Source organism: Protopterus annectens, chromosome 4.part1, assembly GCF_019279795.1.
Source record: "Protopterus annectens isolate FY-2018-M chromosome 4.part1, PAN1.0, whole genome shotgun sequence".
Classification (NCBI taxonomy): Eukaryota; Metazoa; Chordata; order Ceratodontiformes; family Protopteridae; genus Protopterus; species Protopterus annectens.
Window position 1 is genome coordinate 849,306,935 of NC_056734.1, and position 27,676 is coordinate 849,334,610.

At 41.6% G+C, this 27,676-nt stretch overlaps 1 protein-coding gene across 1 annotated transcript in view; it reads left to right on the top strand.

The window, feature by feature from the left end:
* CTC1 (CST telomere replication complex component 1) overlaps positions 1 to 27,676 on the top strand; it is a 1,463,250-nt gene that overhangs the window by 40,436 nt on the left and 1,395,138 nt on the right. The window contains exon 2 of the mRNA XM_044070869.1: positions 23,995 to 24,188. Within this exon, the coding sequence (XP_043926804.1) occupies positions 23,995 to 24,188 (194 nt within the window). The remainder of the gene's footprint in view (positions 1 to 23,994; positions 24,189 to 27,676) is intronic.

Sequence of the window (27,676 nt, forward strand, 5' to 3'; positions counted from 1 at the left end):
GGCTTAGTTTCTGGTATTATTCTAAGGGGATCAACTATCTGTCAGCCTGGGACGACATGATCGACAGACCTCAATACTTTGCCAGAGATGATCTTCATCTGTCAGCCCTGGGATTTCAGCTGTTGGCTAAGGCTCTTACCACCCCCATAGTGCCTGTTTTAGGTAGTGTCTCAAGAACAAAATTCCCAGTGTAAAAACTCAATCTAAAAACAACCTCAAGGTTATCCTGCTAAGTGCTTGGAGTCTCAACACGAAACTGCACTCACTGGAAGCTGTCCTCACCTTGGAAGACGCAGGCATTTGTGCAGTCATGAAGACCTGGTTCAAGGCTGAGGATTGCACCCCAGCCATACTGGGTTACACCTCCTTCCACCTGTTCAGATCTCACACTGAAGGTGTGAAAACTAAATGAGGCAGTGTATCAATATTCATTAAAGATAAATTTACCTCCAGATTGGTTAAACAGTATGACTCACTGTTGACACTTCAAGGTGCAATTAACTGTTGGTAGGACACCTGTTCAAGTCATTGCCAGCTACAAGACCCCCTCCATGAATCAGGACACCAACTCTTCCTATTTGGATCCACTTGAGTCTATCAATATATATTCAAACACCATGTTTTCGGCGACTTGAACTACCCATCCATTGACTAGGTAAATTATTCCTGCTCATATTAATTTGCCCAAAGGTTCCTCAACTTCGTTAACTCCAATGCTCTGGACCCAGCTGGTTGGCACCCCCACAAGGGGTGTCAACATCCTGGATCTGGTGCTCACCAATATGGGGGACCACTGTAGCATCCCCACTTTGAGGTCCTTCCTGGTGAGAGCTGACCACAAATCAGTTTCATTCAAAGTAACTATCATACCTAACCCCACCCCAGCAACAAAAAAAAAAACAAACTTCTCCAAAGCAAATTATAACCTCTTACTGGATGGTATAAATAACTTCACTGCACCTCCTCCCTCTGATGGAACTGGCAACTGTGCTGAGCTCTACACCAAAGCTTTATGCAAACACCTGTATAACTGCTGCATTGACTCGGCTGTACCTGATAGGACCTAAACAAGCTCCTCAAGGAAGAGCAAACCTGCCTGGTGGACAACTGCCATTAACAGGCTTTACAATAATAATAAGAAATTGCTGTCCAAGAGTAAGTGGTAGTGAGCCGTCCTAAACAGGAAACACTCACTCTTCAGCTTAAACAAGCAAATAAGACTTCTTGTGAAGTCTTCCAAAGCAAACTACGAGTCCAAATTAGCTTCATCAATAAAGGACAACCACAAGGCATTCTGTAGTTACATCTGTAACCTAAAAGGAAAAGCCCAGATTTGTACAGAACTGGTAGTTAATGATACCACATATACTGAGGCTGTGGACATAGCGAACCTGTTGGCAACAGGTTCTGTGAAAACCCTGTCCCCACAACACGTACCCCATGACATCCCTACCTTGTATCTCTAAAGAGCAGGTCGTAATGCCCTGTCTAAGGCTAAAAACACAGCGTCTATGGGACCTGATAACATCCCAGGCAGTGTCTTACATGGGCTCAAGCATGAATTAGCAACACCATTTGGGTACTCTTTTTAATCATAGGCCAAACACTGGCTTCATACCAGCTGAATGGAAAACATTGACCATTATTCCCTTGCATAAAGGAGGTGCTTCCACTGACTCTAGGAACTATAGACCTATTAGCCTAACTAGCCTTATCTGAAAGGCCGTTGAGCGACTCATCATGGACCTTATCAGCAAAAATATAGGTAATCTCCAAACACTTGACCCTACTCAGTTTGGATTTGTCAAAGGGAGAGCATGCCTGTTAAACCTGGTAGACTTCTTCAAGATAGTCGCCAAGGCCCTGGACAAGGGGAAATCTGTGCATACAGCCTACCTGGACTTAGCCAAGGCATTTGACATTATCCTCCACTCGGGCATAATTGACAAACTCACCTAACTAGGCATCAACCGTTATATTGTTAGATGTGTCGCTAAATGCATCACTGATATAACTCGTGTAGTCAGAATATGGGAATTCACTTTCAACAGCAGACCTGTAACCAGTGGTGTTCCACATGGATCAGTTCTAGGACCTCTACTGTTTGGAATCTATTTCTCTGAAGTACAAGCAAAAACTAAAGGTCTGTGGCTGACAAAGTTTGCTAATGACTGCAAACTGGGAGCGGTCATAGAATCTCCAAATGATGTCATCATCCTGCAAGAGGGTCTTGCACAAATAATTGGTGCCAAAGTCATGGCCTTAAACTCAATGCAAAAAAATGTGTTATTCCTTTCGGTAAAAACAATGTTCCTGCTATCTACCACATCAGTAGCAACACCTTAAGTACGTACTCTGTGATGAGAGACCTAGGCACACAGGTTTACAGCAACTTTAACTTTGACCACCTTGTCTCCACAGTGGTAAGAAGGGATATTACACTGCTCATCTCATAAGTGAGGGCATTGCCTCCTGAAAAAGATTTAGTGATGATCAAGCTGTAAAACCTGTGGAGTTCTGTTTGACCAGATTTTCGCATCGTCGATTTTGAGGATACAATGAATGTACTTTCATCATTCCAGACTACCAGCAAATCTTCAGCACCTTTGTCTAGTGATCTACAGTATATCTTGAGGGGTTATTTGAGACAGTATTTTATTAAAAGAAACCTTACTTACCCTATTACTGAAGAAGCCTTCTCTCGATCCCTAGACTGGAGAAAGTTAATAAGACTGCTGTTTCTATGTTTTGACTTTTATTGGTAAGGTCAGTGAGAAAAGTGTTTACAGAAAGTTACAATTTCAGTTAACCTCTCATGATCTCCTTGATTTGGTCAGTCTAGTTTTCAATGTCCAGTAATGAAGTAACTCTCTTTAAAGGGGTATGAATGACTTTCTGATAGGTGATAATTCATTAGTTTTATTCCGTCTTGGTCATTGTTGACAGTCTAGCAGTGTTTAATATTGTGGGCTATGGGATTTATCTCCAACACTTGTACACCCTCAGTGGACTGTCTTTCTTACCTGATTTGCTTCCCACTTAGCTGGACTTCCTCAGTCTGTGGTTTTTAGGTATCCGTTATTGATGCAGTTTCCCTCTGACATGCAGAATACTGCAGGGATTTATTTTGGCTACTCTGTACACTATTAACCGCTCAAATGTTGCAAAATCTCAACAATAGGAGACGAACCAAAGTGCTCGTTGATGAAAAACAGTTGCACTTTGTCAAAAATATAAATATGCACCTTTTTTGTCAAAAATATAAATATGCACCAAAAAATGAAGTTTATTTGGAAACCAAAACACAGTAAGCGCTTTTGTTCCATGAACCAGGATCATCATCAGAATATTGTAACCGTTGCCTCACTTCCTTAAAAATCATATACCTAAAGGTATAACACCATGTGAATTTTATTTAAATACAAAAATAAGTATAACATAAAATATAATATAAAAATATACTAACTAATTTCGACCATAATTCATTTTTGACCTCTCATAAAACAACTTATTCAGTTGGTGTTTAATATTCTTTCTAAAAAGTCACATTTGTTTAAAACCATGAATACAAATATTATGTAACTAAGTTAAGCCCCCAACATACACATTCATATGTTGGAATTATTTACATCTTACAATTGGAAAACACCACAAAGTTTGGCCTTCCTTAGTTTTAAAAGTTAGACACTAATTCATTTAAACCAGGGGGATTAGTGGCTTCTAGTTTTAATTGCCACACCACTTTCCTCAGCTCTAATCTGACTGCCAGTCCCCTCCTCTGGGGTCTTTCTACATTTTCAAGTATTCCAAACTTATGGTCACAAACTCCTTTACATTTAACTAAGTGCTTATAAAGTGCATTGCTATTATTTTTGGTCTTAAGGTCGTACATTTGCTCATAAATCCTTTTGTGCAGGGCACATTTGGTTTTATCTACATAAAAACGTGTGCAGCCTGTGCAAATAACCAAATATATTAGCCCTGTAGATGTCCTTCAAGGATGCATCTGCAGTCCTTACATATGGGTTGTCCTGCCTCAGGCAGCCCTTCGGTCGGCCGGATTCCAAAGTCTGGGTCCGGCGTCGGCTGATGTCGCCCTTTCCCCGATGTCAGAGCGCCTGGGGTATAAAAGTGTCAGCCGACGCCATCTTCCTCAGTCTTTCTTGCCACGCGGTGCCCGAAGCAGAAGCAGTTCGCAAGTGCCGGTTGGCCAGCTCTTGTAACTTCAGCTACCAAAGACTTCAAAAAGCTAAGTACCCCGTTGGGGACTCTTTCTTGCCTCAGCCGATGTCAGATCAAACGCTTAAAGTTAATAATTGCTTGACTTGTGGGAAACAAATACCTCATAAGGATTTCCATTCCTACTGCCTAGGCCCAGACCACGACGTCTCGGCCTGTACTGCCTGTGCCTCCTTTAATCGACGCACTCTTAGGCGTCGGTTGGAGTTTGCAGAGGAATTTTTTGGGGCTAGTTTCTCTTATAAAATGCCGTCGGAGACTCCGACTTCTCATTTAACCAAGAAACGGAAGGACAAGGACCGACACACGCGGACCGTGGTTTCGGCTGAAACCGCGCCTAGGCCTACCGCGAGTGTCTCGGTCTCGGCTGAAACCGAGTCCTTGGTACTTCCATCCATAGAAACCACTCAACCGACAGCCTCGGCCCCGGAGGCCTCTTCTGAGTCGGTTATAGAATTACCCTAGGAAACCGGTGTTCAGGAACCTACCGACACCATTCCCCTAGACAAAATTACACCAGCACGTGGAGCAGCCAGGCCCCCTGCATCCATGTCCATAAAAGCATTCACTAGGGCTAAAGCTGCTAAGCAACAAAAAACTCTGCCTCCCAAGTCTATTCCTCAGGGATCCACTACAGGTTCTCAGATACTAAGTTTGGCTGATGACCTTATTTCCTTAATTAGGGGCTCTCAGCCTCATCCGGACAGGGGCTCTCAACCCCCACTAGACAAAAGGCCCAGGGTTGAGTCTGCTGAACCTCAGTCCTCTGACGAGGCCTCTGATGGATCTGCTCTATCAGACTACCAGGAGGAGGCCTTCACGGCCTACGAGGATTTTGATGCAGAGGACTCTATTCCCTCTGCCTCCCCTCCTGAAGAGCTGTCCTTTGGGGAGACCCTTCACTCCATGAGAGAGCATTTCCAATGGCAGGGCCAGGAATTCTCCGATTCCAGGAAGAGATTAAGGACTTTTCTTCATTTACCTCAGCATAGACCTTTGGCTATTCCTCCTGTTTTAAGTGTCATTGATGATGTGTATTCTGAGTCTAGCACTACCCCTGACACCCTTCCTCCGGCTCCTGTTAAACCCGATGGGTACTACAGGGTCCCGGACTCACATCATTTCCTTTGCAAGGCCCACTCTGCTGACCCAGAAACTATTTCCCAGGGTCCTAAAGGGGTTGCAGCTGCCACTACTAAAAATCCACTCCCCTCTGAAAGGGAGTCCAGGGCTTTAGAGATGGGGTAAAAAAGTGTACACTTCTTCCACTCTGTCTATGAGGGCTTTAAATTGTCAATTTCATATGATACAGTACCAAGAGTATTTGTTAGATGAATTGCAGAAAAAACTGTCTTCGCCTGAACCCCTAGATCGTAAGTCACTTCAGGATCTGGTACATAACTCACAACAGGTTAACAACCATTTCTTGCAGTGTGGTTATGATGCATTGGAAGCTTCATGTAGGTCAGCAATGACAGGTACAGTCATACGTAGACATGCTTGGCTGAAGGAACAATCTCTGCCAGATCATGTTAAGGCTAAGCTTCTGGATGCTCCACTGGAAAAACAAAAGTTATTTGGCTCCACTGCTCAAGAGGTCTTAAAGAAATTTGAGGAAAAGGCTAAATCTGTACAAACAGTCAAAGATTTCCTCCAGGTTCAACCACCAAGATTCAGTAGAAATTGGCCTTCTAAGAATTGGTCCTTTCCAGAAGAGAGATTTCAAAGAGGCAAGAACAGGCGTGCCAGAGGTAGAGGGAAAGCTAGAGGCTCCTACAGAGGACGTCAATGGCAGCCTCCTAACCAGAGAGGTAGTGCAGGACCAACATCTGCTGCACAAGGACAGACTCAATGACTTCACCTTGACCCCGCCTACCAGGGCTCAATTAGAAGCACCTTTGGGCGGAAAGTTGTCTTTTTATTCTCAAAAAATTGGCACAGTATTACAAGGAACAAATGGACACTGCAAATAATAGACAAAGGATACAGGTTCCATTTCCATACCTTACCAGAAAGAAAGGGAATGCCAAACCTGCCACCAAATCAGAGGGCAGAGGCTTTAAAACAAATTGCCAACCTGTTGCAAATGAAAGCTATAGAAAAGGTTCCTCTCGCAGAACAAGGCCAAGGATTTTATTCCAGACTATTCCTTGTCCCAAGTAAATGAAAAACAATGGAGGCCCATTCTCGATTTGTCCGCACTGAATACTTATCTCATTGTGCCAAAATTCAAAATGCTGACCCTACAGCAGCTCCTTCCCATGCTGGGCAAGGGGTCTTGGCTGGTAACTCTAGACCTCAAGGAGGCATACCTGCATGTCCCTATCAGACAAAGTTGCAGAAGACACCTCAGATTTCTTGCAGGTTCAGAGCATTATCAATTCTCAGCATTGCCCTTTGGCTTATCTACTGCGCCCAGAGTATTCACGAAATGCCTGGCATCAGTAATTGCACACTGCAGACTTCAGGGGATTCAAATATACCCGTATCTGGACGACTGCCTTATACAAGCGGACAGCCAACAGACTTTGGAAAAACATTTGAATTATGCCATCTGCCTACTACAGGCCTTGGGATACACAGTCAACATTCACAAGTCAAGACTTGTGCCATCCCAAAGAATAACTTTTCTGGGTGCCGAACTAGATACAACCACCCAAATGGCTTTTCTCACAGAAGAAAAACAAAGACAACTACCGGATTACTTCAAAAACCTGACAAAACAAACTCAGATGACTGCAAGGAAAATCCTGCAGGCCCTGGGTTACATGGCATTGTGCATTCTTCTGATTCCACAAGCAAGGCTGCATATGAGAAAACTACAATGGTACCTAAGGAGTTTATGGTCTCAGCACAATCACAGCCTAGAAGCTTTGATACCACTCATTCCATGCCTTCAAAAGGAATTCCTGTGGTGGGCCCAAGCAAGCCAGTCAAACAGGGGTCTGCCTTTCAGAAAACCAGTGACCAGCCAAACCATTACCTCGGACGCTTCAGACCATGGATGGGGAGCACATATGGAGGACAGATGCATCCAAGGTGTATGGTCTCAGAAAGAATTGCACATGCACATAAACCAAAAGGAAATGCTGGCAGTGATTCATACAATCGAGGCCTTCAAGCTCTTTCTACATCAAGGCCACCTGCTAATAAGGACAGACAATACCACAGTTATGTGGTACATAAACAAGCAAGGAGGTACACATTCCTACCCTCTTTGCAGACTAGCAATGAATCTTTGGGAACTTTCCCTAAAACTCAAGATAGAGCTGCAATCCCAGTTTGTGCCAGGAAAAGACAATATACTGGCGGACAGCCTAAGCAGAAATACCATGGACCCACACGAATGGATGCTGCACCCAGATATCTTCTTTCAGATAACACAATCATGGGGGAGGCCGGACATAGATCTTTTTGCCTCCCACCACAATCATCAGCTGAAGAAATTCTGCTCAAGGACATACCACCCACAAGCATGGAAAGTGGGCGCCCTCTCTTTCAGCTGGAATGCTCTAACAGTGTATGCATTTCCACCACTCCCACCAATGACCAAGGTCTTACTGAAAATCAAGACAGAGCAGCCAAAAGTGATTCTAATAGCACCGGACTGGCAAAGGCAGCACTGGTACCCACTGTTACGGAGCCTGTCACACACAAACCCATGGCCTCTACCACTATGGTCACTCCTTCTGACACAGCACAATTACAAAACTCTGCACTCCAGCCTGAAAACCCTGCAACTGACAGCCTGGAGAATACCTTGACTCCTCACCAGGAAAAGCAATCCAAGAAAGTGAAGGATATCATCATGGAAGCTCACAGACCTTCCACGAGAAAGACATATTCAGCAAAATGGAAAAGATTCCACACTTGGAGCACCGCAAAGGGCCTAGATGCCACAGTGATGAGCATGGCACATATCCTGGAATACTTGGCAGAAATGCTCCACAATGGCCTTTCTTACTCTTCTATAAAAATTCATGCTTCAGCAATTTCAGCAGAATACAATACTGATCCACCTGTCTTCTCTCATCCTCTCCTAAGGCAGTTTCTAAGGGGAATTAAAAACATCAATCCTCCAAGAAAACCACCAGTACCTACATGGGACCTTAACTTCATGTTGGAAAAGTTGACTCTACCTCCCTTTGAACCAGCAGCATCTTCAGAGTTGCAGTTCCTGTCTTGGAAGACTGCCTTCCTTCTGGCCATAACCTCAGCAAGAAGAGTATCTGAATTGCAGGCACTCATGGCAGTACAACCATTTCTAATTTTTCATCAGGACAGAGTCTCCTTGAGAACCAATCCTTCATTCATGCCAAAGGTGGTATCCAGGGTTTCATTGAACCAAGCTATTCCCCTGCCTACCTTCTTTCCAAACCCACAAAACAAGGGAGAGAAACTCCTGCATACCCTGGACATTCACAGACAGTTATGCTACTACTTGGACAGAACTAAGACTTTCAGAAAAACTGACCAACTGTTGGTAGCATATGCTGCAGGCATTCAAGGAAAAGCAATTTCCAAACAGACAATTTCAAAATGGATAGGAAATTGCATTCGATTCTGCTACTCTTATCATGGAAAAACTGTGCCAGCTAACGTCAGACCTCATTCCACCAGAGCTACAGCCACCTCCACAGCCTTCTTAAGAGGGGTGGCTACCAAGGACATTTTAGAAGCTGCTACATGGAGCTCCATGCATACATTTTCCAAGCATTACAATTTACCCTTATATTCCAGATCCAGAGCAGGCTTTGCTACGGCAGTCCTGCAGGGCATTTTAGCTACACCATCATTTTCTTAGAGCCTTCCACCCCCAGCTTGGCTATGGTATTCTACCCATATGTAAGGACTGCAGATGCATCCTTGAAGGACATAGTACAGTTTTGTACCTACCATAAATGTAGATGTCCGATAGGTATGCATCTGCAGTCAGGTTTACCCTCCCTCCTTCCCCTCTGTGGTACTTCTTGGGTACTTATCCCTCTTATAGCTAGCTGGGGTTATCTATTATGGTGTATTTGTTTTATATCACTGTGCATGTTTGCAATGTTTTGTATTTCTACCAAATTAAGCCTTCCTTAGAGGGCACCTGGCATCTGGGTCAAGAAAAACTGAGGAATATGGCGTCGGCTGACACTTTTATACCCCAGGCGCTCTGACGTCAGGGAAAGGGCGACATCAGCCAACGCCGGACCCAGACTTTGGAATCCGGCCGACCGAAGTGCTGCCTGAGGCAGGACAACCCATATGTAAGGACTGCAGATGCATACCTATCGGACATCTACATTTATGGTAGGTACAAAACTGTACTTTATATAGTTACCTTTCACTAACTTTTATTCTGCTTTTAGTAAGATTTTCTAAAGAGATCATCTCTTGATTTAACATATCTGTACATAGTCTACAGCAACCACATTTATTTGACCCCAATCTTGTGGGGACAAATCTTTCATTTTTATTATTGCATTCCATTCACTGTTTGAAATTAAGTGCCATTTTGTACACAGATGTTGGTTCATATTCTAAAATGTGTACAGCTGTGGGACATACCAATAAAGTATTCCAGTTTTTGTTAAAAATGTATTTAATCCTGCTTACACATTCATTATATTCTAATATGAGAGCTCTATCATTACTCAGTTTAGAAAATATTGTATCACCAATGTGACCACTTTCTTTGATCTCCTTACTGTCAATACCAATCCCTAGAAGGGATTTGTGTTGGTTTCCCAATTCTTTTAAAATCAAATCATTAATATTGCTTACAAATTTAAGGGGATAACCTCTCTCTAAAACATGTTTTTCTAAATTTTTAAACAGCTTGCAGACTGCATCTCTGATGTCATTCGGGCCACCCAAATACATTGGCCTTATATATTCTAGTAATAACACCTTTTTCCTTCTTCATAATACAGTAACTTTATTGTAGAATAGAATCAGAAAAGGCAGAGTAGGGAATATAGGAGGAGATGGTGCAAAAGTGGGAAGAGGGGCTGAGGAGAGAGGAGAAGGAAATCAGAATGTAGGGCAGTGGAGGAAAAAGGGAGGAATTTATGAAGAAATGGAGATGAAAGAATAGAGCTGTGCAGGCGACTTGTGGTTTGTGCTTAAGGTGTCTATAAGCCAGATGCCTTAGACATGGTAGTGGCTTGAGGATTCCTTATTATCAAGGTGAGGTACAGGCAGTTTGGTGTTTTAATTTGGGTTTGAAACCTTTTAATTTATCTGTTTGTTTTAGTGGAAGTGGTAACTACTGCAGTTATGTCACCAAATGTTGGAGTAAGAGCATGTCGTGCAGCATTGTTTGACTTTGTGGTAGCCAGAAGTTTTTCATTGAAGCTTAACTCTCTGCATGGTGAATAGTGCCTAAGGATGTTTTTTTTTTTTTTTTTTAGAGCGAGGTAATTATTGTGATTGTACATAATATTATAAGCTGTGACTGGCTGGAGGAAAAATAGGTGTTGTGGTAGTTTTAACCATTGTCTAACTTTGCTATGTGGTTTGCAAGTTTATAAGTATGGGTGATGTATGTAGGGTTGTGGGATAGAAGTGGGACTGGGCAAAGATTTAACGTGTTCCATCAGTTAGGTATGGTTTTGACTGGTAAAGAAGTCCTTGTTTGTCTGGTTTAATTTGCTGTATGTGCTGATGAAATTTCAGATTTTCCTGTATAGTTATACTTTGTATTTTTGTATGTATTACCTTTTCTATGGTGCTATTATTGGCTGATGTAATATTAAAAAAGCATTTGAGGGCACAGAATTGTTTGGTGTGAGTACGGTTAATTTGCTTTTCTTAAGGTTTAAGAGCAGGATTGCATTGATTAGCCTGGATTTCACAGAGGAAAAGTATGCTTTGGTGATTGCAGTTTTGTAAGAAATGTTGCTGTGCAGAGGTGGGTGGAGTTATCAATGTAGTGCACAATGATAGGTTATTTGGTAGCTGAATGGAACTTGTTTATAAATATTTTAAACAAAAAGGGAACACCTACATGAACTGGAAGGAAATTTGCGAAGCTGTGCTCCCATTTTGCAGCCTGCTGTCTATTGTCAAGGTAGCTACTGAACCAGGATAATATGGCGTGGAAGACGTCTAGGATGGAAAGTTCATTTAGGAGTTTAAGATGGGAGACCATGTCAAATTCTTTGGCTATGTCAAGGAACATGAATGAGATGAGACTGAGTGACATGCATTTCCATGATGAGTGATTTTGTTGTTGAAATGTAGAAGGGCAATTGTGGTGTTGTGACTTGAACAAATGTTGTGCTGGAGGAGCTGAGTATGAATACATTTCTGTAGGATTTTTGAGAAGAGAGTCTGTATTGCAATGTAGGTCAGTGGTTAGAGAATTCTGTTGAATTTTTGCCATTAAGAAAGAGTATGGTATTCAGTTCTTTTTCCAGAGGGTTAGGACATAGCTGTTTGTGATAGAATGGTTAATAAGTACTGAGACTTGGTAGGCCACTGGGTTTGCTGCCATTTTGATTTAATATTAACTTGGAATGCTATCTGCAACTAGACTTGTGGGGTTTAGATTTTGGAATTGTTTTTGATTGTTGAAGTAGGGACAGGTTTTAATGAGAATGTGGTCCCTATGCACTGTCCCAGTAATCAAGGAGCCTCAATCCTCACCAATAGCACCAGTGAGAGGCGTGCACGTTGGGGAAATAACAAGTGCACACAAAGTAAAGTACAGTTTCCCTTAAGAGCACACAGAGATCACAATCAGTCTAGGGATGTATTCTCCCTTTTTCTCCAGATCCCCAATAAGACTCCCTATTGGCACAGCTATAGGGTTCAGATCTCAGCCTGGTGGTCAAGCCAAAACCTCCAGTACCCTCTCTGTCCAAACAGTGCTTTGTGTCCCTGCCCAAGTAGCTGACACACACACACACACACACACACACACACACACACACACACACACACACACACACACACACACACACACACACCATGAGATTTGATTTGTATACAAACACACAAACACTCCTGGGGAAGGCTGACACAGGTTCTCTGGCTATGCCTCCTTTCTGCCCAGACTGTAAGGTAGTACCAACTGCCACCAACCACTACTATCAGCTACTACAAAGGCCCTTACCAAAGGGTGTCCAATTTGACTGTGCAATATTATTATCCAATTAGTAAGTGTGACAAACAGCAAGACTGATGGAGTGGCTATGTACAGTATCACTAAATTCATGCAAGTACTCCTAGAGCGTAAATTATCTCTACACAAAACAGCCACAGTTAAAAGGTTTAAACATTTTTAATTAAATAATAAAACACAAGACAATACTTGATTACTTCAACACAATGATATTACAGAGTTCAGAAATCACAGGAAATACTTTTAAAACTATTTTGTGGGATAGTCTGATATAAATATAGAAAACAGCTAGACTAATCTGTGTATATTTCTATCTATCTCTAAGAAAAATCACTGTCCTAAATACTACTTGCATACAGTGCAAGCAGGTGCTGGTGAGTGGATGTTCTTACTAGATTCAAGACAAGATACAAAATGCTGTTCTTTCTGAGATAGCCCTTAAATTGATAATACCACAGTACTAATGAGTCATTTCAGATTACATAATTCTTGACACCTCTGCTGAAGTTTCCCAGGCGCACAGAACTTAAAATTTTAACATTACTTTTTGTAATATTGCACCTGCCAGGAAGCCACAGCAATAAAATACATTTTACATGTGAAACCTAGTAATTATTTTACGTCTTAAAACAATAGAAATAATTTCCTAGCCAGACATCCTTTCTCTGAGCTTGAGATCAACCACAGTTGTAAAATTGTTTACTTAACAGCTGTCTTCCAGCAGGGTGCACTGTGGTTACATTTTTGAAGCTCAGTACAACATATAGTTTAATCCTAACGTATAGTTCTCTTTACATTTGTAAAACAAGCCTGTGGATTATATTAATATTTACAATGACATAGAATTATCTACAAAATTCTATCTGGCTGGGATGGCAACCCCTCAGTTTTTCACAGAGAAGATTGTTTTTAGGTCATTTAGCTGAATTGCTGGTGAGGGAGTAAAAGAGATATCTGTTATCTCTGACAAAGAAAAAAACTGGATGAAGTGGTTCTTGAACTGGGTGGCATTGTCCTTGATGGTGTTAGTTGGTGGTGGTGTGATTGTTTGACTGGAGTAGAGAAGAGTTTTCAGTGATGCCCAGAACATTAAGGTTATGTTGGTGTTTTTCTTGGAAGTTGTTTAGATTTTTTACCAATTGTAATACATAATTTGGTATGGTTTCTTAGATGTCTGAAAACTAGCCAGTTTTCTTGGATTTGTTTTGTGGCCATTGTGTCCAGGTTTTGTCCCTAAGGTGATTTAAGTTGGTTTCTTTAGTTATCCAAGGTGCTGAGTTAGATTTTTTATCCTTTTTTTTTCTGATGATTGTTTGTTCATTTACATATTTAGAAATATTTTGTTAACTTCTGAGAATGCTTCCTTGAGGCGGTTTTTAAAGAATATCCAGTTATACAGCTGAAGGTTCAAAATAAAAGTTTGTACTTTGAATTTTCTTGAGATTTTGTGCCAGCTTATATCATGGCTGTTGAGAGTATTGTTTGGATACCTTACAGGAAGGAGAAGTATAGAGAATGTCAGAAGGAGTTGCATTGTGTCTTTGTGGACTTAGAGAAAGCATATGACAGGCTGCTTAGAGAAGAGTTTTGTTATTGTATGAGGAAGACAGGAGTGACAGAGAAGTATATAAGAGTGGTACAGGATATGTATGAGGGCAGTGTGACAGTGGCGAGGTCTAAGGTAGAAGTGACAGATGCATTCAAGGTGAATGTGGGATTGCATCAAGGATCAGCTCTGAGCCCTTTCTTATTTGCAATGGTGATGGACAGGTTGACAGACAGGATCAGACAAAAGCCCCCATGGACTGATGTTTGCGGATGACATTGTGATTTGTAGTGAGAGAAGGGAACATGTAGAGGAGACCCTGGAGAGGTGGAAATATGCTCTAGAGAGAAGAATGAAGGTCATCAGGACTAAGATTTAATATATGTGTGTGAATGACAGAGAGCATAAAGGAATGGTGAGGATGCAGGGAGTAGAGTTGGTGAAGGTGGGTGAGTTTAAATACTTGGGATCAACATTTCAGAGTAGTGGTTAGTGTGGAAAAGAGGTGAAGAAGAGAGTACAGGCAGGCTGGAGTGGGTGGAGAAGAGTGTCGGGAGTGATTTGTGACAGATAGGTAGTGGTAAGAGTGAAAGGAAAGGTCTACAAGATGGTAGTGAGATCAGCTTTGTTATATTGGTTGGAGATGGCACTGACAAAAAGACAAGAGTCGGAGCTGAAAGTGGTAGAGTTAAAGATATTAAGATTTGCATTGGGTGTGATGAAGATGGAAGGATTAGAAATGAGTATATTAGAGGGTCAGCTCAGGTTTGACAGTTTGGAGACAAAGCCAGAGAGATGAGATTGCATTGGTTTGGACATGTGCTGAGGAGGAATGTTAGGTAGAGTGGGAAAAGGATGCTAAGGATGGAACTGCCAGGTAATAGGAAAAGAGGAAAGCCTATGATAAGGTTTATGGGTGTGGTGAGAGAGGACGTGCAGGTGGTTGGTGTGACAGAGCAAGATGCAGAAGGCAGGAAGAAATGGAAACAGATGATCCACTGTGGTGATCCCTAGTGGGAGCAGCTGAAAGAAAAAGAAGACAGGAAAGGTGGAAATGTGGTCACTGATGGTGTCTGGCAACCACTGGTCATTATTGTGTTTGGAGATGAGGTGGGAATTAAACCAAGTCTGGCTTCTACAATGGTATCTTTAAACTTAGTTGTGGCACTGATGAAGCAAATGAAATTATATATCCTCCTTGTATAGGTGAGGGCATCTGAGCATATTAGTTGCCAATCCTTGTTGATGTTGTGATGCCCCTGCACTGGCCCAGTAATCAGGGAGACTCACACCTCACCGCTGGCAACAACCAGAGGATGTACACACTGGGAGGATGACAAGTACACACACACCGTAAAGTCCAATTTCCCTCAAGAGCACACAGAGATCGCAGTCGGTCTGGTGCTGTTTTCTCCCTCTTTCTCCTGATCCCCAATAAGATACCCCACTGGCACAGCTATAGGGTTGAGATCTCAACTGAGTGGCCAAGCCAAAAATCTCCAGCACCCTTTCCATCCAACCAGTGCTTCGTATCCCTGCCCAAGTAGCTGACATACACACACTTTGAGGTTTGATTTTAGATGCAAACACACACACACTCCTGGGAAAGGCTGGCACAGGTTTACTAGCTATGCCCCCTTCTGCCCAGACTATGAGGTAGTTTCCACTGCCACCAACCACTCTTATCAGCTACTTTTAAGGCCCTTAACAAAGGGTGTCCAATCCTACTGTGTAATTTTACTATTAATCCATATGGTAGTCTGACCAAGACTTACAAAGCTATTTTAGGAATGGCTTGTACAGTGTCACCAAATACTTATGCAAGTACTCTGAGAGCTTAAATATGTCTCACAAATATCAGCCCCAAAGTTAGGTTTAAATATATAAAAGAACAAGAGAATACTCAGTAAATCAACACAGTAACTTCAGAGTTCAAAATCATATGAAATATTTTACAACAACTTTACAGGACAGTCTCAAATAAATACAGAAAACGTCTAAATTAATTTTTACTATATTCCTATCTATATCTAAAAGAGATACTATGCTCTAAGCCTTACTTACAGCAAAGTAAGTGCAGATGATGATGATGAGTGGATGTTCTTGCTAGGTCCAAGACAGAATACAAAATGCACAGTCTCTCTCTGAAAGAATTCTTAAATTAATATCAAATATTACTGCTGGGTTAGATTGGACAACATTACTTTTTGTTATCTGACTGTAGTTCTCATGCTAAACCACTTTTGTAGCATTTGACATCTCCTTGTGACCAATGCATATCTCTCAGATCTTTGCAGCTGCTAGGAAGTCCTAAAACACTTTTACAATTTAAACTTAGTAATTACTTCTCTTTCAAGACAATACAACAACTTCTAGTTCTAGACATTGTCTCTTCTACACTGAAACTGAGAGATGACGTCTCTTGGTTATGGCCCAGTGATAAAGTAGCTTAACCTCAACTATGCTTACATTTTGCAAGTTAACCCTTTTATGTTCTAGTTTCTACTGTTAAAACATATATTTGCACATGTATATAGTTTATATGCATTTCTGTTGTAAGTCAGCAGGGCATGCTGTGGTTACATTTTAGCTCAGCACATAACATACAGGCCTGTGTAAGTCATATCAGTATTCACAAATGGCACAGAATTATTTACAAAATTCCAGATGGCTGGGCTGGCAATATTTCCCTGTATAATCACAACGAGACAAGCACTGAAACAAAGTCCAAAGGAATCCAAACGACAAAAAGTTTTTGTCGTTTGAATATTTCCCTGTATCACAGCTAGCTCTCAGTATAATTTGTTTTATGGCTTATGATGGTTGATATCCATCAGGGGATTTGTTTGACAGTGTTAGTATTGTTACCAGGGAGTATGTATAGTTATGCAAATGCTGCTTTTACTGTTAAACTTTAGCTGAGAGATGAGTATTTCTGCATGGCTAAATCTGAGAATAAGAATGGGGAGTCATTTCAAGGCCATTTCTTTAAGAAATGTCTACACCATCCAGCCTTTTTATTTCCTCTGTCCATTCTTAGGATGTTGTAGCATGATATGAGAGTTCCTTCATCTTTTACAACTGGTTTTAGCCAAGTTTTGGTAGCAGATAATATATCTGGGGTGTGTGTAGGGCAATGCCTACATATGCATATAATATATTGTTGTGTCTGATTCTAAGGTTCTTATTGAAGAATAGTAATTGAGTAGAGAATGTATATGTATGCAGTTTTCTTGGGGCAGGTGAGTGCTGTGTATATTTGTTGGAGGACCAAAATTTCAGTGTATGCCACCACTTAGCTTCATTTTTGATACAAAGTGTTTTTGGGAGGGAGATGTTTGTATTTGAGTTTGTTTGTTAGTAAGGCATCAATGTTTGGATAAATGTGTTTATGTAGATCAAAGTATATGATATAAGTTGGGGGAGATTGTATGGGTGTGAAATGTGTTTTGTTTTGTGGAAATAATGGTTTACGAGTGGGAGATAGTGAGAAAGGTGTGTATAAGAGAGAAGGTGTGTATGACATAAAGTTAAGTTTGTGAGTAGGATTAGGGGAAGCAGTATTAAGAGTTGAAGAATGAGCATAATGGACAAAAGAGTGTATGTATGTGGTATGAGGAAAGTGGAGGAAATGTGAAAGATTTTTTCAGCAGTAAGAAATTGTACAGCTTTTGGGATGAGATGGGATTGGACTTTGTGTGTGGTAAGCAAGATGTTTTGTGATGAGTGTGGATTGGAACTATTGTTCTATGAAAAAAGGAAGAGTTTTTTATGACTGACTGTGCTAGGATGAGGGGCAGGGTAGATAAATGGGAAGGAATAGGATAACTATCAGGTATTCCGGTGGCTTTAAGAGGTAATGGAGGGAACAAGAATGAGTAGTGCTGTGAGTATATTGAGGATGGAAGAGTATATGTTGGAGGAAGGTGGAGAAAGATCTGTGAGAGCAGGAATAATTTAAGGAAAGAAAAGAAAGGCAACTTTGAAGAGGGTACAATGAAGTATTTTTCATAACAAGGTGTTAAATTAGCTTTTGAGAAGATAGTCTTATGCCAGTCTTGTTTATGTTATAAATGATCAGGAAAGGAAGGATTTGGTTGAATGGAATATGCAATTTTGTCCAGTATGTAGGAAAATGGACAGATGGAATGAGCAATGTTTTCTGCCTGACATGGTCTGTTCCCTCATTATACTTCTTCATACTATACTATACTGCACTGTTATTTTTGCTTCACTGTATAGTTTTTCAGATCTCTGCTGAAGGTGTTGGTTTTCCCCTACCCACCCTCTCTATTGCTGTCTTGTTAAATTTGGAGGCTTTTGCAGTTTCCCGCCCCCACTGTAGATTTGATCTGGTCCCATCTCTTTACCTCATTCTACCTAATAGACTCCTTCTGCACTTGTTTTTAGTCATTTTTAATTTAATTGCATTTTTTAAACTGTTTGGTCTAACATTGCTACATACTCAAGTGTGCTAGCTTGCACTGCAATTGAATTGTTTTTACTATTGTTTTAGCTGCTTTTCTGTGTATATTAAAAAATAAAATTTAGCCTGTTTCCTACCTTTCCTGTAACTAGTGTAGTCCAGATTCAGATCTGCTGTATCCAGGACTGTATGTATGTAAGCTTCTGATCCTCCCAAGCATTCTGTGTTGGAGGGAAGCCTTCTATGGGAGTGGTAAGCACTAGGTAACCTATCCACAACATAAGGAGTGGTTCTCGCCAGGAAATTGCAGTTATTGGCCGTTTGGGCAGTTTTTCCATCTCTCTCAACTTTCTGATTTAAAAGCCCGCATTTGCACTTTTCCCCCCTTCCTGTAACTAGTTTAGTCCAGATACAGATTCTTAGTTTTAGCACTTGAATTTGCTTATTCGTGATCAGCACTTGTTCAGAACTTGTAAGCGCTAAATAACCTACTAATTACTACAGCACTCAACCTTCCTCATTACCTAGAGGAAAACAGTTTTGGTACTTAACTTTCCTCACTTGCTTAGAGAAAACCAGCTCTTGTACTCACTTTCCCCCACTTATCTATTTTTATTCAGGCATGTCCAAGGGTCAGCTCCCAGTGTTCTCTCCTGTCTATCTGATGAATCTGGGCATCTTAGGGCAATGTTGAAATTGCCTCATGTACACAGACAACCCTCTCCTCCTACCACCCAACACTACAGCCTGTGAGAGATGTACTTGTCTATCCAAACTGGAGGTAAAGCTCTCTCCAACAAAGACTGAACTTGACAGTCAAGAGGAGAAGGTAAACACTTGCACCACACCACACTCATCACATAGTCTCACTAAATCTACACCACCAAAATCCACACATAGAAACACAAAAACATTTGCGGAGGCTCTCAATAAGAATATGCTCAAGCAACAGAGACCTCCAGAGCAGAAGTGCAAGCAACCTCCACCCCTCAATACAAGCCAGATGACACATAGCCCGCAATGTGCCACTCAACCACAGCCAGTAAGGCAAAACAACGTACCCAACACACTAGTCATAGGTGACTCTATAGTCAGGCACATTAATGTCCCACTCACCAGGCTAAACAAGGAGAAGGTTACTGTCAGCTGCCTGTCGGGTGCCAGGATCTGCCACATAACCCACGCACTCTGGTCACTCCACAACAAGTACAAATCTGACTGTGTCATTGTCCATATTGGTGTGAACGACCTGAGACGTACCTCCCTGGACTACATGGAAAGAGACATGGAAGACCTCACCGATCTTGTAGCCCAGGCAGGTATGACCCTAGCCCTGAGTAGCATTCTGCCATCACCCAGAATGATGCAGTACAAGGACAAAATGATTGACTTCAACAATTGGCTAAGCTTCTGGTGTCATTCTAAAGGGATCCAGTATCTGTCTGCCTGAGATGACGTGGTCAACAGACCACGATGCTTTGCCAGAGATAGCCTGCACCTGTCACCCCTGGGATTCTGGATACTGGCTAAGGTTCTTGCCGCCCCTATAGTGCCTTTTTTAGGCAAGGTTCAAATGACAATTTCGCCACCATAACAGGAACAGGCAAGCAAAAACTGAGGATGATGCTACTCAATGCTAAAAGTCTAAATCTCAAAATGCACTCACTCGAGGCACTCCTTAAAATGGAGAACATCGATATCTGTGCAGTAACTGAGACCTGGTTCAAGGCGAACCACCACCATAACAGGTACAAGCATGCAAAATCTGAAGGTAATGCTACTCAATGCTAGAAGTCTAAACCTCAAAATGCACTCTCTCGAGTCACTCCTAAAAATGGAGAACATCGATATCTGTGCAGTGACTGAGACCTGGTTCAAGGCTCCAGAGAGCACCCCTGCAGTACCAGGCTATAACTTATACCACACTTTTTGGCCATATAACCTGGACCGGAACACCAAAGGCGGCGGTGCGTCCAAATTCATTAGGGATATCCACACCTCCAGGCTAGTTGCTCAGCATAATGCAGCTGAGGTTATCCAAGTGCAACTAACTCTGGGCAAAACTGCAATCCAAATTGTACCTCGCTACAGATCCCCCACTGTGCCCCAGGATTCCCACTCCTCTTTTCTTGATGTACTGGAAAATAGGGTTCAACCAAACACGCTAATAATGGACGATTTCAACTACCTCACCATTAACTGGGAAAACTACTCATGTACCAACACCTTCACTCAACGCTTTCTGGAATTCATAAATTCCAATGCCTTGGATCAACTTATCCACACCCCAACCAAGGGCAACAATATCCTAGATCTAGTTATTATCAACACAAGTGACCGGTGTTCCACACCTGAAGTCAATGTCTCATTGGTCCGATCCGACCATAAGCTAATTACCCTAGATATCCACATCCTGCCCCCAACCCCCATTAAGGAAACAATGGTAAAACATTTCTCCAAAGCCAACTTCATGCTTAATAACACAGAAGTGGTGAACTTCATGACACCCATGCAGATGGACAATACAGTTACGACTACTGAATCCTACACAATTGCACTTTATAAACACTTACACGAGTGCATGGATCGTGCTATCCCAAACAGAACCAAGACGCTATCCTCCAAAAAAAGGAAGCCAATCTGGTGGTCCCATGCCATAAACAAACTGTACAACAGAAGGAAGAAACTGTTGCAAAAGAGAGTAAAATCCCATGAGTGGAGGTGCTCCCTGGTCAGCCTCAGTAAGAAGCTGCGATCCCTGATAAAATCCTCCAAACCTAGTTACGAAAACAAAATCGCCACTGGTTCTAAAGACAACCACAAAGTATTCTATAGCTATGTCAAGAATCTCAATGGCAACACTCAGATCTGCTCTGAGTTACAGCACAATGGCACTAAATGTACAGACCCAACTGATATTGCCAACATCCTGGCAGATAGGTTCAGTGCTAACTTTACCCCCCTCTCAGCCCCTAAAGAGCCCATCTCTATACCAGAAGATTGCAAAGTTCCTGTAATCACGGCTGCACGGGTAAAAACCACACTCTTCAAAGCCAAGAACACAGCATCCATGGGACCAGACAACATCCCAGGCTGGTTTCTACACGAACTACAGAACGAACTGGCACCCCACCTAAGTACCATGTTCAATCATAGTCTCACCTCAGGCTTTGTGCCTGCTGAATGGCGCACAGCAACTGTTATCCCACTCCACAAGGGGGGAGCCACCACTGACCCCAGGACCTACCGCCCCATTCGCCTGACGAGCCTGGTCTGCAACGCCATGGAAAGTATCATCATGGAACTTATAAACAAAGACATTGGTAATCTCCAAACTCTGGACCATACCCAGTTCCGGTTTGTAAAAGGCAGATCATGTCTCCTAAACCTGATAAAAGTCTTTGAAGCAGTCACCAAAGCCGTAGACGAGGGTAAGGTGGTTCACACAGCCTATCTAGATCTTGCCAAGGTTTTCGACACCATCCCCCACTCTGGAATTATAGATAAACTCACTAAACTAGGTATAAATCCATATGTCACAAGATGGGTTGCCAACTGGCTCACTGACAGAACTCACACTGTGAAAGTAGCAGACTCCAAATTCGACTTCAGACCAGTGACAAGTGGAGTACCACAGTGTTCAGTTCTGGGTCCTCTCTTGTTTGGTATCTACTTTTCTGAAGTACAGGCTAACACAGAAGGTCTTTGACTAATGAAGTTTGCAGATGACTGCAAACTAGGAGCCATAATCGAAACTCCTAACAATGTGGACATCCTACAAAAGGGCCTCACTGAGACAGATGCCTGGTATCAAAGCTATGGCATCAAGCTCAATGCCAAAAAGTGCATTGTCATCCCCTTTGGTAAAAACTCTGTACCCATAAACTACAACATAGGCGGTAGTATACTTAACACCGAAAGTGTGATGAGAGACCTTGGGACACAGGTGGACAGTAGTCTCTCCTTTGATAATCAGATCTCCACAGTAGTCAGGGAATCCTTCTACGTGGCACATCTCATCACACAAGGTTTCTCATCCAGAAAAAAAGAGGTCATTGTTCCCCTCTACTCATCACTCATTAGACCCATTATAGAGTACAATGCCCCTTTTGGTATGTACCTCACAAGACATCTACAACAACTGGAAAGGCAGCAGAAATACCTCACAAAGAGGATTACCGGCCTCAAACAGATGCCCTATGCAGACAGTCTCAAAAAGCTCCAGCTTTACTCCGTCGCATATCGCCTACTCAGAGGTGATCTCTGCCTAACAAAGCTATGTCAAACCCAGAGCTGTTGGACATGCTCCACATAAAGAAATCCCAATCCCTCAGAGCTACATGCTCTAGGGACCGAAACCTTGTCACCACAATAAACAGGACATGCCGGAGGGATAGATTCCTGTCCCAGCGACTTCCCATACTCTGGAATAAACTACCTATCTATATCGAACAAAGCTCCTCATTAGCACTCTTCAAGAAAAATCTTGATGATTGGATGGAAAATAGGAAATTCACCCCGGGGATCACTTCTGTGGCTCTGCTCAACAGTGGCACAGGAAAATAATTTTCTTGGGTGGCAAAAGCCAGGGTACCTTTTTGGCTGGGCTTGTGTAGGCCCCAGGCCCAATAGCCTAGTACCTACCTATGAACCATATCCAAGGAGGTAGACCCTTATCCCCTTATAGAAGTTGACATTTGCAACTAAAATGCTCGCTGGGTAAATAATTGTATACTACCGGAAAAGACTGGAAGCAGTTTCCCTTTCTTCAGCACCCTATGGGCTCCTGAAGGTGATCTTTGCCTTACCTTCCATGCCATTAAGGACTAAGCAGTCAAGAATCTCTAGTATTTGTATAAATCAACAAAAAACCCTAATACTAGGACCAGAGATCTAAACCTACATCAGCAAATAAATAAAATAAAATGCCTTTGCTTTCCCCCACCTCTGGAATAGACTTCCACTGCAAATTAAGCTGTGTATTATATTGTATTCCTTGTAGATGAGGCATCTGAATATATTACTTGCCAGTCAGTGCTGATGTCTCTCAGTACAATTTGTTTTATGGCCTGTGATGGTTGATATCCATCATGGGATTTCTTTGACGGTGTTAATATTGTTACCAGTGAGTATGTATAGGGCTATTATGCAAATGCTGTTTTTACTGTTAAACTTTAGCTGAGAGATGAGTATTTATGGGTGGTTAAATCTGAGAATGGGGATGGGAAGTCATTTCAAGGCCATTTCTATAAAAAAAAATAAAAAATAAAAAAAATGGCTACCCCTCCAGCCTTTTCCTTTCTTCTTTCCATTCTTAGGATATTGTGGATGTGGTCATAGAGAAAATATGAATAAACAATGAAGATAAAAAATCAAACACACTATAATTGTCATTTTTTGCAAAACACTTGCAGCTTTAGCATGATGAGTATATCTGTGATTGAAGTCGGCTGTAAAATCATGATGCTTCAAAACATAACAAATACACTTTAACAGTGTCATATTGCATGCCCTTGAAGTACAGGTTGTGATTTGTTTTTGTTTCCGAATAATAATCTTTCTGAATTAAATGCCTCTCAAACTGAACACTTTATAAGTTTTCCTAAAATCAAATTGCATGTGTGCCTTGCCTTAAACATTTGTTTGTTCTCTTTTACTAAAATTGTTTAGGAAATACAGTGGGTACAGGCTCTTCATCAGTTTACAGAATCATATCTTTTTGGCATAAAAGAGGGCTATGCCAATGATGCCAAAGCCTTGAGTGACTCCATTGTTGAGTGCATCAGGAAACTCATCTCTCTCAGTGACAGATCCCATGCAAAAAGTGAAGAAGGAACAACTGCACGCCTCCCTGTCAGCTACAGGTATGTAGATATCGGTTGCCATCAACTTGTCTCTCCTACTGAAGCACTGCTATGTCTAAGACAAATCTATGGCTGCATTGTGTTAAATTGATATCTATGTTAATGTTGGCGTTTTACGCTGATTCTTTGTGTAATCAGCATGCATTATAAACAAAATAACTTAGTAAAAGAGATACTCACCAGTTCACTTTTTTGTGATAAGAATTTAAGACTTTCTATTTTGTAGAACACTAAGAACTTTAGACTAAATTGGAATGTAACTATGAAGAGAAACTTATCACTGTGTGACTAAAGTAGTGGTTACTATATGAAGAATCCCCACTACACCAAAAAGCTGCTAACCAAGTCAAATGTTAACTAATAGTTAACTCTTTATAAGGCACAGGTACTCAAATGTACAGTTTCCCACTTTCTGTCATTCATACTAATGTATTTATTCTGATTCACTGTTTGCTCGCTATTACATCTGGCTGACTGCTGTCCATTTAGTCAGCTTGTTTCCAAATCCTTCTCCAGAGTACACCCATCCTTCACTTTTGTGCCTGTGTTTGTGACATCAGCAAAGAGGCAGATCCTGTTCTTTTTTCCCCACAGGTATGTCAGAAACAAGCACACACAAGAGTTTTGGAATCAGGGCAATTTCCTGCAGTGCTCCAGTAATTTTATAAAACTGGATCCGATATGACTGATATCTCCTTCTGATCATGAACCCATGTTTTTCATTTTTTTATTCATTTATTAACCAAGTGAACCCATTATTCATAAACTTATTTTCAGGGATGATCTAGAGCCACTGCCTGGTTATGAGATTTGCACAAAGTATGCAAATGGAGGCTTCAGATATCAAATGCTGAGCTACACTTTGGCCTTGATTCTATATGCCAAGCTGCCAGGTAATTTTGCTTACAGCCTAGAAGAATGTTGTTCTGTAGATTGTTGTCTCCTAGAAAAGTCGACGGCTTTCCCCTCGGGATTTTCTCCATTATTTCCTTTGAAGCTGCTGTTAAAGTAATAGTTCTGTAGTTGCTCAAATGTTTTGTGCTCTTTCTTCATACAGGGATAGCACACTTACTGCTTTCCAGCCCTTTATCACTTCTGTGGTAATTGGTGGTCTACTCAACATCTCTATCAGGGGGTCTACCAGCAAACTAGATAGATTAGGAGGCAACCCATCAGCTGTTTTATTTTATCTTCTCTAAGAGAGGCCAGTTTACACTCCACCTCCTTCGTGTCTGTCCTGATGTCTATCTGCTCTTTTCATTATTCTGCCCTTCCTTTCTCTCAGCGTGACTCCCTCTTCCTGTTTTACTTTGTAAGTATTGAAGATAAAGTATCGATTCAGTGCTGCTGCTGCTTCAGTCTATTTTGATCTCTTCCCATCTTTACCCTGCCTGGCCCTTATGCTAACCCAATTTTAACTTTTGCCTTTGCTGCTTTTATCATTTCTGTTGACTTTTTTTGTTGTTTCTTAGCACTATTCTTTCTCCACTGCCCCCTCATCTCCACCTCTTATAAGCCCTAACTTTTGCCTTAAATGCTAGATTCATATTCTGTGTAACCACACTAGCCTTCTCCTAGGCTTGAATACTTCATCCTGTTCTGTTGCTCGTAGCTTGTTTACTCTCTTATTGTTCCACATAAAAGGATTCCGGTCACCACAGTTGAAGCACACACTTTTAATAAAACAAAAACTACTAGCATACGTAACAAACAGGACCCTTAGTGGTTAGTGCTTTAGAACTGTTGCATTGTTTCTATTGGAGCTGTTTTTTTTTTAATGCTTTAAAAGTGTAAGCAACCTTGTGTATTCTGTTAATGCTCTGAAGAAGAGGACTTTGTCTCCGCAAAAGTGCTTACCTGTTTGTTGCATATGTTACTAGTGTATGTTTTATTAAAAGTGTGTGCTTCATCTGTGGTGACCGGAATCCTTTTATTTGGAATTCTGTTGTTTCTGTTGGTGTTCAGGTTTTTATCTGACCACTCAACTTAGTTTTGTTACTCTCTTATTGTGCCAGACTTCTAACTCATCCTTGACTGTTTTCCTCTTCCACAGCATAACATAATTAATTTTTATATTATCATGATCAGTGTTGTTTAAACAGTGCCTTTACATAGGCATCTGTACAGTTCTGCGTCAGTTGGCTGAACCCTTTGTGGTGCAAGACCTCTGTCATCTTGTATTCCCTCTCTGAAATTTCTCAGTCTGCCACTGCTAGATTTGGATCATCCATAACTATTGCTGTCTTTCTCCTCTCCAGCCCCTCTTTTTCTGCTGTCCAGCGTGACATCCTTTTCTTGCGCATAATATAGTACATTGTCACAACAGCTGTCTCTCCCCTTCCTCTACCTTAGCTGCAGTGTCAATTAGTCTAGCTTCTAACCCTGTTTGTTCCTTTGCCATACTCTACATCTGATTTTGCCTTTTTGTCTACTGCATAAATACCCCATAGAGCAGTGAGTGGCCCAGTAAGTGGAGAGAAAAAATATAATTCAGCATTTGCATAATTCACAAAGTTGTCAGCCAGCTGTGTCAACCTTGGGTGTAGATGACTGTCGCTGTTTAAGTGACACCCCGACCCCATGTACAAAAATGGGAAGAGGTTGTGGATGGATGGATGGATGGATGGATTTGGTTGTCAGGCAGTCTCTCAGTAGAACAGTCACTGACTGGCAAATATGAGAACTTGTTCCAAGTCATGATCACTTTCTTTATTACTGCCAGTTTCATGCCAGAGTTTTAAAAATAAACAGTATCTGGAGGTACCTCTTCATTCATTTGCTGCAGTAATTATTGGATCATAGCTTTGGAGTGAATAAACTATGATGCTTTAGTTTTGCTTGCCGGTTTTCAGGAGCACAGTCTGCTTTCTATAAAAAAGAGAGAGAGAGACCTTCCTTGGCTGCTCTTGCATCACACTATCACTTTATGTTCTCTTTTTCTGACCACTTTTGCTTACATTATCTCTGTCTGTCTCTGTATGTCTAATCACACAGGGTATCTTCTTTGTGAGTGTGTGTTTTTGAATAGTGGCTTGGCTGGTTATTTCGGGTTTGTTAGATTGTCGAACAGCCACATTGTCGAATGTATCACCTCTTGACAATGCAGGCTGGCGAACTGTTCTGACTGAGATTGCGTTACGTTTGGGATCAGGAAATTTGTTCTTTTCCCCACTGTAGTAAAATCTGAAAGTTAGACATACAGAGATAATGCAAGCAAAAGTGATCAGAAAAAGATAACACAGAAAAGAGAACATAAAGTGATAGTGTGATGCAAGAGCAGCCAAGGAAGGTCTCTCTCTTTCATTTTTATAGAGGACAGACTGTGCTCCTGAAAACTGGCAAGTAAACTAAAGCATCATAGTTTATTCAGTCCAAAGCTGTGAAGCTGAAACACAAACAACACCAATCGCAACCAAAGTGTCACATAGTTCACAACACCAGTGTGCCACCCAGCAACAGCCCCTAAGGCAAGACAGCGTATGGAACAC